The following is an 11,946-nucleotide window of genomic DNA, read 5'->3' on the forward strand; positions in this document are numbered from 1 at the left end:
GTATGCAAGAATGGACCAGAAGTGGAATGCCAGTCCCAGTAATTGGGGAAGACCATGTTCTACTTGAAACGCCCATCATAGGATGGGGACCACTATTGGGAACCCCACAAGCCCCACCCGAGAACCCTGAAGGGTCTACTGCCGCCGTTGAAGGGGAAGCTGCTGGACAACCCCTGGAAAACGGGAACCTAGAGAACGGCGAGCAGGGACTGCTCGTTCCCATGGAAGCACACTCTGAAGAAGGCTCGCCCCGCGAGTAGCATGCTCCGAAGCCACCCCAGCCCCTTTGGCTTAAGTTGTACCCTTAAGTGTGACCCTGTACCCGGATGTGTAGTACGCATGTTGGCCTTGTCTCAGTGTGTACCACCTCTTACTGTAATAAAGTTGTGTGTGCGTGTTGATTGCTAGTTTGTGTTCTTGTTGTTAGTCTGTGTGCTTTTCGGCGGAAGGTAGATTCTGCCTTTTTCAAAAGTACGAATTAAACAACTTAAACATTATTTAATCCTAAACCCAATCTCACAAAAACTCTACTCAATCTGCAGATGGCTTCCCGAAATGGTACGAGGGCCTCCCGCAACCGGACCCCTGCAGCCGTTGGCGCGGGAGGACAGCCTAATGGACAGAACCCTCTCGAGGAAGAACAGGAAGTGAGCCAGAACGGAGGAGGAAATCAAGGGGAAGTGCCACTGCCACCACCACCACCCCTCGGGGACCTGGCACAGATAATACGCAACCAGACCCTCATACTGGAAACACTGGTCAATGCCCTCGTCAACAAGCGGCCACGAGAGCAGACCATGAATGACAAGCTGACAGCCTTTCTGAGGACCAAGCCACCCACTTTTGCCGGATCCAGCAACCCCTTGGATGTAGACGACTGGTTGCGTGTGATCCAGAGGAAGCTCGAGCCATTCGAATGCCAAGACCGAGACAAAGTTCTTCTGGCAGCCCACCAACTCACCGGGACTGCCTTAGCCTGGTGGGAGAATTAGTGCCGCTGCCGAAGATGCCTCCACCATCACTTGGAAGGAATTCGTGAAGGAGTTCCGCCGCTATCATATCCCCTCGGCCACCATGAAGTGCAAGGTGGATGAGTTTCGTGCACTGCAGCAAGGAAGCATGTCAGTAGAAGAGTACACTTACCAGTTCATGGAGCTGATCCGATATGCACTAGAGGAAGTGAACAATGATGAAAAGAAGCAGGACATGTTCAAGAAGGGATTGAACCCAGAACTCCAGACATTGCTTACCCCTCAGATCTACCCAGACTTCAACACTCTGATGAATAAGGCCATTCTCACAGAAAGGGCCAAAGCTGAAGAAAGGAAGGATAACAAGCTCAAGTTTCTGGAAAGCAAGTCCCGCCAGCAGGACCACTTTCAGAAACCAAGAAGCTTCAGCTACACTGCACCAAAATCTCAGGCCCCAATGCAGTATAGGACCCAGTCTCAGGTGACAGGCCCACAGTCCCCTAACACACAGTTCAGGAGCCAGAACACCATGAAGGCCCCGCAGAGCTATGCAAGCCAGGTCACCACCAACAACAACAATACTAAGGCCTATTTCAACTACCGTGAGACAGGGCATTACATTGCCAACTACCCGTATGCCAAGAACAAGCCTGCTGCATCGGTCTTCTCCAACTCGGTGAATGGGCCTAGGCCACCAGTATCCGGAGCCAACCGTGTCCCATCGGCAGCAACAATAAGGGCAACAACAACAACAGCCAGCAGCCTTATGGACGAGCCCGCGTCAACCACATGAACGCGCAGGAGGCTCAGGGTGCATAAGGAGTAGTACTTGGTGAGTTCCTAGTCAGCTCAACTCTGGCAACAGTATTATTTGATTCTGGAGCATCACACTCATTTATATCGTCAAGCTTCATGGATAAGCATAAAATACCTACAGTACTACTAAAAACACCCCTATTAACCCGGACGCCTGGAGGTGACATCAAGTGTCAACTAGGTTGTCTACGGGTAAGGATCAATTTAAGTGGGGTAGAATTTCTAGCAGACCTAGTAGTACTTAAGTCTAAGGGAATAGACGTGATCCTTGGAATGGACTGGTTAAGCCTACACGAACAATAAGTCTCATTGGTTGTACTGACAAGGTGGTACACCTAACGAACCCAGAAGGAGTACGAGTGACCTGCTATGCCCGGGGAAGTGGACCAGACCCAATGGTGTTTAGCATGGAAGCCAAGTCCTTGGAAGAAGTCCCAGTAGTAAATGAGTACCCAGATATTTTCTCTGAAGAACTTCCCGGAATGCCACCAGATAGGGATATAGAGTTTGTCATCGACCTTGTCCCTGGAACCTCTCCTATAGCCAAGAGACCCTATAGGATGGCAGCCTCTGAATTGGCAAAATTGAAGAAGCAGCTGGAAGAACTACAACGAATTGGCTTCATCATACCAAGCTCGTCGCCTTGGGGAGCCCCAGTCCTATTTGTCAAGAAGAAGGATGGGAGTATGAGGTTGTGTGTAGATTACTGAGCACTGAACGAAGTGACCATCAAGAATAAATACCCCCTCCCCAGGATTGATGACCTTTTTGATCAACTAAAAGGAGCAAAGTACTTTTCCAAGATTGATCTGAGGTCAGGATATTTTCAGCTCAAGATTAGAGAAAGTGTCATTCCAAAGACAGCTTTTGTCACCCGTTACGGGCAGTTTGAGTGTACGGTGATGTCCTTTGGGCTCACCAATGCACCTGCTTATTTCATGAATCTCATGAACAAGGTGTTTATGGATGAGTTAGATAAGTTTGTCGTACTCTTTATCGACGACATACTTATTTACTCCAAGAGTATCCAGGAACACGAGTAACATCTGCGGGTAGTATTAGAAAAGCTGAGGGTGCATAAGTTATATGCCAAATTCAGCAAGTGTGAATTCTGGCGTGAGAAAGTAGCTTTCCTTGGTCATATTCTGACCGCAGAAGGAGTAGCAGTGGACCCCGAGAAGGTCGAAGCAGTTTCCAACTGGCAGTAACCGACCAATGTTAGTGAAATCAGAAGCTTTCTTAGATTAGCTGGGTATTGTCGGAGGTTCATTGAAGGATTTTCCAAGAAAGCCCGACCTATGACAAAGCTGCTCAAGAAGGATAAGAAATTCACCTGGACAGAGTCATGTGAAAGAAGTTTTCAAGAATTGAAGAATAAGTTGACAACCGCCCAAGTGCTGACCCTACCAGATATTCATTGGGACTTTGTCATCTATTGTGATGCATCCCGACAAGGATTAGGATGTGTCCTCATGTAAGACGGGAAGGTAGTAGCTTATGCATCCCGACAACTCAGGCCTCATGAGCAGAATTACCCAACACATGATTTGGAGTTTGCAGCCGTAGTGCATGCCCTCAAGATTTGGAGACATTATCTAGTTGGAAATAATTGTGAGATCTACACCGACCATAAGAGTTTGAAGTATATTTTCACCCAGCCAGATTTGAACTTAAGCCAAAGGAGGCGGTTAGAACTGGTTAAAGATTATAATGTGGAAATTCATTACCACCCTGGCAAAGCTAATGTGGTAGCCGATGCCTTAAGCCGGAAATCTTATGGACCCAAGGATGCCCGTCTGCAGGAAGAAATGGCACGATTAAATGTGCACATTGTCCCTCGAGGTTCCATTCGCAAGATGAGCATTCAATCCAAATGCAGACCGAAGAAAATAAGGCACCGGACTTTAGAGTGGATAATGAAGGAACTTTATGGTATAAAAATAGGATTTGTGTGCCCTAGAAAAGAGACTTCCGGCAAATAATCATGGATGAAGCTCATAACTCGGCCTACTCCATCCACCCATGATCCACCAAGATGTATATGGACTTAAAACAAAAATATTGGTGGAAGGGAATGAAGGCGGATATTGCACGGTTTGTCGCACATTGTGATACTTGTCAAAGGATCAAGGCCGAACATCAGAAGCCAGCAGGATTGTTCCAACCCCTGCCCATCCCGGTTTGGAAATGGGATGAGATAGGAATGGACTTTGTAGTGGGTTTGCCCAGAATACAGAAAGGGCATGACTCCATATGGGTAATAGTGGACCGACTCACTAAAGCGGCTCATTTCATACCCGTGCGGACTAATTACGGTGGAGAAAAGCTAGCTAAGCTTTATGTGGAAAACATAGTAAAATTGCATGGTGTGCCTAGCAGAATTGTTTCAGATAGAGGGACCCAATTCACCTCTAGGTTTTGGAAAAGTTTGCATAAAGCCATGGTCACCAAATTGGATTTCCGCTCCGCCTATCACCCACAAATGGATGGCCAAACAGAAAGGGTAAATCAGATTATGGAGGATATGTTGAGAGCATGCGTCCTTACCTATGGCAAGGATTGGGAGCAAAGTTTGCCCTATGCGGAATTTTCGTACAACAACGGTTATCAAGCAAGCTTCGGCATGTCACCATTCGAAGCTTTTTATGGGAGAAAATGCAGAACTCCTCTGATGTGGTTAGAAGTTGGAGAACATGCCCTAGTTGGACCCGCACTCATAAAGGAAGCCGAAGAAAGAGTGGCCGAGATTAGAGAAAAGCTGAAGGCCGCCCAGTCTCGACAGAAGAGCTACGCAGACTAGAAGAGACAAGAAATAAGCTTCAACCCGGAAGAGTTCGTATACCTTAAGGATTCACCAATTCGGGGAACTCGAAGATTTCAGGTACAAGGAAAGTTGGCCCCTTGGTACATTGGACCGTACCAAGTTCTGAAGAAAGTCGGAACCGTAGCATACCGTCTGGAGCTACCAGAAGAAATGTCATATATACACCCAGTGTTTCATGTCTCACAACTAAGACGGTGTTTGAGGGTATATACACCCAGTGTTTCATGTCTCACAACTAAGAAGGTGTTTGAGGGTACCCGAGACAGAACACGTGCCAGTAGAAACAATAGATTTGCAGCCAGATCTGCGATACCAGGAAATACCGATCAAGATCCTGGACACTATCACCAGGAGGACAAGAAACTCCGAAGTACGGATTTGCAGAGTTCAGTGGAGCAGACACGGAATAGAAGAAGCTACATGGGAACGTGAAGATGCTCTGAAGAAGGAGTTTCCCCATCTCTTTAGGAGCCAGCCGAATCTCGAGGATGAGATTCCTTTTAAGTGGGGTAGGTTTGTAACGCCCGTGTTTTTCAATCCATAACAAGTCACCCTCTAAACCACTCGTCGATTTGCAAAACTTGTTTCCGCCGACCGTACCCCTCCCTCTTTTTCCTCGCCGCTCGGCTGCCTGTCGCCCGTGCGCGACCGCCGACCGCGAATCCCGCCGGCGTGCTCTCTCTCTCTCCCTTTTTCTTTTTCTTCATTTTCTTTACCTTTTTTCTTTTTCTTTTCCCTCCTCCTTCCTTCTCCTTCTTCCTGCTTCTCTCCTCTCCCGCACTCTCCGCGCGCCCCGCATTCCCTACCCACGCGTGCACGCCCCCCTAGCCCATGCACCCAGCACGCACGCACTCGCCGCGTTCGGCGCACCGAGCCGCGCACGGGATGGATGGCACTTCTGTGAGAATTGCCAGATGGTGTGCTCGTACCTGTGTGGTTGAGCAAGGAAGGGAGATATCCATCTTGTCATAATTAAGGACTGAGTTAGTGTGTCATCTTGCCTAACTCCACTATCGTGCAAACCACTCGACCGTTGTATGTGCAACGGCTTAGCATAAACCCCACTAGTTAGTCTGATAGCCATCAGGAGAGCTGAGAGCAACGGGTGATCAAGGAGAAGGGATAAGCTCTGTATGACTTATGCCCCGGTTAAACCTCAGTGATAGGTCGACGATCCCTTGGTGGATCCCGTGGTGGCTAGTCAGATCTAGCTAAAGTGGGTAATGACTTTGTTGGGATCTGCACCGACACTAAGGTGATCGTGCCGTGGTACCCCGCTTGTGGGTAAAGTTGCACACCTCTGCAGAGTTAAAATCTATTCGAATAGTCGTGCCTACGGTACTGGGCGAGTTATGGTTTGGTCACACAACTAGTATTTCTTCTGGGAATGGATGAGATGGCGTGAGTGATTTTGGGAAAAGTGTCCGGCAGCTGTGCCGTGTGCTTTGGCGGACGAGGAGTCCGGTAGCAATTTAAAACTGGGATCCTGTATGGATCAACCCCATACGGTGACAAAAAAATTGCTCTAAGAAAAATCTTTTCAAATAAACTCATGCATAAAATTAGCTTTCCGCAAAATAAACCCTAGCCTTATCCTTGATTTACCATGTGCATTATATTCTGTTTATACCCCCCTCCGTGGGTGTGGTTGGACTTGTTGAGTACGTTTGTACTCACCCCATTCTTAATTTTTATAGAGGAAGATCCAGACTTCGTTTCCGAAGACATTGAGTAAGGGTTCCGTCCTGCACCCAATTTTGCCTGTGGATAGGGTCACCCGCAGGAAGCTCCGTATGGTGCAAGACTCTGATGACCTCTTCGTAGTCAATGTCGTTGTGTGGGTTTTAGTTGTTATCCTCGCGATAGTGGCGCTTCACTGCCCATTACCGCGTAGAGTTGTACGGTGATGTACCATCTGATATAATAAATGTGTTATCAGCCTCCTTGGACTGATATTGTATCACATTTAAGTCTTCTCTTATAAGGGGACGCTTCAGCGCCCCAAACCCCCGCCGTCGAAACCTCGGCGTCCCCGCCGCCACGCCACCAGCCGCGACCGCCACACCACCAGCCGCGACCGCCACACCAGCAGCACCACCGAAGACAAGAGGAAAAAAGGGGGGGCACCAGTGTTGCAGCACCGCACCCGCCTCCCCCGACCACCCCCGCCCGCCGTCCGAGCACATGCTGCTGCTACTACTACCATGAACCATCCGTCCCTAAAAGAATACAATTCTCACTTCCTTATAAGTTAGATAATTATAAATTTAATTCAATTTATACAAAATAAGTATAAATTTAATTAAATTTAAAATTATTTAACTCCTCGGAAAACATGAGTTGCATTGTTTTAAAACGGATGGCATACCCGCTGATGCAGCCGTCCTCGCTCACGGCCGATCCTCCGCTTAGCTCCACCGACCACCGGGCACCTCGTTGCAGCCGAACAAAGGAGCTGCCTTTTCGGTGTTCCTGTGAACCATGGAGAGCGGCGCCAGGCGTCGGGCATAGCAGCCGATGGTGGCTCGCCGATGGAGAGCTACAGAGTTTTGGTTTCAAGCGGAACCCAAACATAAGAAATTTTGATTCTTGAGGAAAGAAAGTGAATCAGAACGAACTAAGAAAATACTTCTCCATTATTCATCTTCTTCAAATGACGAACCCGAATCACTAATTCACTTTACCAGAAGATGACGTATAGTACAGTGTACAGTACACATTACAGCCATCACGGGCCCGGCAGAGCTAGGAATAGGAATTAGGATGGTCCCTCCCTCCCTCCATCCTTCTTACTCGAGGTGATCGTGCGGCCGGAGCGACATGAACATGGCCGCGTAGTGCCTGAGCCGCCGGTCCCCGTCGTCGGGACCGGTGGCCAACGGCGGCGGCGCCATCGCGGTCGCGTCCACCTTCCTGGCCCTGTACCGGCGCCACGCGAGCTGGATGTTGACGGCGGCCCAGGTCCGCCAGTTGGACGAGTAGTAGCGCGCCGTGTGCTTGAGCTTCTCGTTGGCGAACTTGTACCGGAAGTGCTCGGTGATGAAGCGCAGGTCCGGCGCGTCGAGGCAGAACGCCTGCGCCGCCTCGACGCACTCGAACGTCGCCGACGAGGCCGGCAGCCGGTCCACGAAGGGGCGGCGCAGGCACCACGACAGCAGCTCGTCGCCCAGGAAGTTGCCCGCGCCCAGCATGCACGTCGCCACCACACCCTTGGTCAGCGGCTGCGTGCTCCGGAGCTTGCCCTCCAGGATGAACACCATGCGCTGCACCGGGTCGCCCTCGCGGATCACCTTCTCGCCGCTGGAGAACACCAGCGGCCGCAGCCGGTCGCAGATGTTGTCCAGGATCAGGTCGTCCATGCCATGGAACAGCGGAACCTGACAAGGAAAGTTTTTTTTCCCAACAATTTCATCAGGCATTCAAGAGAATCAGATCAGCACATTTCCAATCAAATATAAAAGGTCAAGAAGTATCACAGGAATTTTACTGACGAAAAGCTCTTCAGAGAGTTAGAGGCCGCACTACCTGCTTAACCAGCTCGAGGCAGAGGTAGCGCTTGATGTCTCGCCTGAGTCCTTCAGGCAGGTCCTTGATCATCTCCATCTCCTCGTCTCCCGTGACGGCCGCCCAGCGCTCGCGCTCGAACTTGCGGACCCTCTGCCTCAGGCGGGACGGCAGTTGCCTCCGTCTCATCCACCATTCCATGTCCCGGAAACGCAGCTGCATCTTCCGCTTCCTTGCCAGGACGGCATGTAGAAATACCTGCAGATTCAGTCGGTTCTACTTAGCGAAGTGGTGTGATACGATCATACAGAAGGACCAAACACGAAACTGTTTTTACCTGTATGTTTCCGATCAGCAGTGTGAAGAGCATCAAGCCACTGAGGACATTTATTATGCTGAATATCACCTCGAGACCATTGCTCGTAGGGGCAAGATCGTTACCGAAAGTACTGCCAAGCAATTCAAGGAATTGTATAAGTTTACGAGTATGCCGTTGTTAAACACAATACGGCAATGGCATTAAAAGACACGTAAGGAAATACAAGCATGGAACAATAGTAGTGTTCTTTTAGTGGAACTTGGGCATCAGTTTGATGCCCTGTTTATATTCAGATAAAAATAATTGAACGCATAGTAATATTATTAAGATAATTATTTTTTATAGAGAAAACAGCCTCCATGTTGGAGAAAAGTGAAACTAAATCTCTCAAACTGATTACCTGAGAGTCATGAGGCCCCAAAATATAGGATAGAGTATTTTGACAGCAAGCGAATTGCTTGATATAACAGGAAGAGCCCCCAAATAGATACCATAAGCAAAGGACCCATTTCCACTTAGACAGGTAGACATGTTTTGTTGACCGAAGGAGGTCATGTTTGTGTCACATGCGAATCCATTAATATTTGATGACCAAGGAGGGTGAAAACATATCTCGTTTGAACAAGCAAGCGATATTAGATCGCAGCTGTTGTTTTTCTTGCATTCTTCCTGAAGGCAGGAGGCAATACGCTGAATTGCAAGAACGTACCAACAACCACCTGCGATCTGGATATGGCAGAACGTTGGTCAATAAACATTATCCAGACAATTCAGTATGCATTAGTCTTAAGTGTACTACCAATTTTATAAGAACTCCACATCAACAATATATTCTATGCTTTCCAATTAATTATGGAGGAAGGGAATACTCACATGAGACGCAATGAAATAGGCAAATAGATTTAGACCAAATCCCCACCATATTGTTCCAAAGATGTAACCAGTCACCTTCTGCATTTTCCTCATGATATGAATACTGTGGTACACCTTGGGGAGGAATTGAAATATGAACATGAGCAGCAATATTGTCATGATAAGTTTAACTTGCTCTTCCCTTATTAACTTCGGTATAACCAGCCAGAAAATGACCTGCATAATTTGATGGATCACCTTGTTGAGCAAAACAAGACTTACAGAGTAACAGGAAACACAGCTCAATTCTCTATGTTTCTTTGTGCACCCTGACATAGAAACAAACTTCTGGAACATAGAAAAAAAAAGAAACAGAAAAATGCTAAATTCTGCCTTTGAGATCCTTGTAAATTGTTGACATGTTCTGATGACTAAAGCCCCTGAATATACTGTAAACGCTTCTGTCGAATTTCCTAACTTTTCTCAGAAAGGTGTTGTCAAGCAGTAGCTGTCTGTTAGCAAGTTTTCTGACAGTACATTATTCGAAATATTAGCTTAGACAATCTGAGATGGCTCCCTTAATGTATAGAAAACATCACAAAAAGTAAACGTAGAGAAAGGAAGGTTGTTAAAAACCATTCTATAACAAAACGAACATGTGGGTATGACTGAGAACTATACAACTGGGTATGTCAACTGTATATCAATCAGTTATGCGAACAATATAATTCGAATTACTTTTTTATGACAAAACAACTGACTCAATAATCCATCGATTGATTTGGAAAGGATAGAAATAAACGTATTCGATCCATGACTGGTCCTAATAAGCACGGCTCCACATACACCATGAAGCCATGCCCCCACGTGAAATTGACAGGTGCAATCATGCGAAACAAAAGGAATATGTACCAAATATTATACGACAAAAAACTAGACCACACTTAGAATTTACAAGATTATCTGGATTGATGTAAATAGATAAGAAAAAAGAATATGGGCGCGTAGGCACACCAGGTTTGCTCTGATCTCTCAAGCGGTGGCAGATGTGAGATGGGAATATCCTTTTATGCTGCAGAACAAACCACAATTTTACACTTGCAAAGCTTGTGGCATTGCAATCTGGTCGGCTGATGGGTCATAGAAAACTGTAAACAAGCCACATCCATGGTCATATTCAAATACTATCCGCCGCTAATCATTGTCGTTGCACCACTATCGATCCGTACTAGTAGTTCCGTAAGCGAATTCTACCTGAATTCTCCGTCCTCTCAGCAATCACATCACGGTTGGGGTCATGATCTTTCAGGAAAACTGCAGACCCCTGCCACCACACACATGACTGTCAATGCCAGCATTGCACATTTTTTTACAGATCAGCTCGCTACTGGCCACTGTTGTACCTGCAATGCACTCGCTTGTGTCCACTTCTGCAATTTCGACAGGGACCGAAGGGCGTTGTGCGCTGTCTCTGAGACGGACATGAGACATGTCCATAATTTGGGGGGCGTTTGATCCCTCAGGCCCTCATCTATACCGCTGCAGCGCTGGATCATATGCTTGGAATCTTTGTTCGATTTTTTTTCATGGTGAGGTGAAAAATGGTAGGTTGAGTTCAGGGAGGGGGAGGGGGAGGTGGATCATGGATGTCAGCAGCTGACCTGCGGGATGGGGAGGATGACGAAGAGGTCGAACCAGAGGCCCTTGGCGGAGCGGGCGTAGTGCGCGGCGATGGCGCGGGCGTCCCAGACGAGCTTGCCGCAGCCGACGACGAGGGACTCGCGGGAGACGTAGGCGAGGCGGAACTGGAGCAGGACGTGCGCGAGGTGCCCGGCGTCGGCGCAGGTCCGGAGCGCGGTGACCGCGGCGGCGAGGCCGGCGTCAATGTAGAGGCAGGGCTGGCCGGCGCGGCCGATGGAGAGCGCGTAGAAGAAGAGCGGGTCCACCGCCAGCGCGGCGGCCCGGCCCAGCAGGATCCACCGGTTCCAGCGCCGCACGCGCTTGCTCCGCGGGTCCAGCACGGGGCCGAACAGCCACCGCGCCGCGGCGCCCGCGTGCTGCGCCGCCGACGCCGGCGCCGGCGGGGCCTGCTGCTGCGCCTGGACCGGCACTAGCGAGGACCCCGCGTCGGCGTCCCAGCCGGGCTCGTGCACCTGGTCGCAGGTCGTGGAGTGGAACGCCGGCACCCCCGGCTGCGTGCACGCGTAGCACTCTCCCGCCGGGTGCCCCGCCGCCGCCGCCGACCGGCCGCTGCCCCCGGACTCCTCGTCCCGCACCGCGGCCGGGCTCCCCCGGACTCCATCGCACACTCGCTCGAGCAGCCTTGTTGCCAAGGAAACAAACAAGACTCACTCAGGACCGGAAACAAACACAAAGGACACTCCAAGTCCAAGGCGATCGAAGCCATTGCCGCAAACTCGAAGAACTCGATTTCATCGAAATGAAGCCGAGGGGGGGATCGAGCACGGACCTCGCGGGGAGGGAGCGGATGAACGCGAGGGGCGGCATGTCGTCCCAACCACGGCGTCGGGAACCATGAACGGAGGACACCTTTCCTCGCCGGCGCGAGGTAGGCGAAGGCGCGGCGCCAGTACTACCAGTCCAGTGAGCGGCGGAGCGCGCGCTAGGCTGCTGGCGGCTGGCGCTGGGCGGGGGATGAG

General features: G+C 49.6%; 1 protein-coding gene across 1 annotated transcript; it reads right to left on the reverse strand.

The window, feature by feature from the left end:
• Nucleotides 1-7,214: 7,214 nt before the first annotated feature.
• On the reverse strand, nt 7,215-11,946 carry LOC120690045 (cyclic nucleotide-gated ion channel 2-like). Its single transcript, XM_039972563.1, has 7 exons — nt 11,757-11,946; nt 10,948-11,608; nt 9,308-9,523; nt 8,835-9,160; nt 8,453-8,564; nt 8,137-8,373; nt 7,215-7,988 (listed from the first exon to the last, which is right to left on the reverse strand). The coding sequence occupies exons 1-7, from the start codon at nt 11,792-11,794 to the stop codon at nt 7,401-7,403; spliced, it is 2,178 nt and encodes a 725-aa protein (XP_039828497.1). The 5' UTR covers nt 11,795-11,946; the 3' UTR covers nt 7,215-7,400.

Source organism: Panicum virgatum, chromosome 9N (genome assembly GCF_016808335.1).
Source record: "Panicum virgatum strain AP13 chromosome 9N, P.virgatum_v5, whole genome shotgun sequence".
Lineage (NCBI taxonomy): Eukaryota > Viridiplantae > Streptophyta > Magnoliopsida > Poales > Poaceae > Panicum > Panicum virgatum.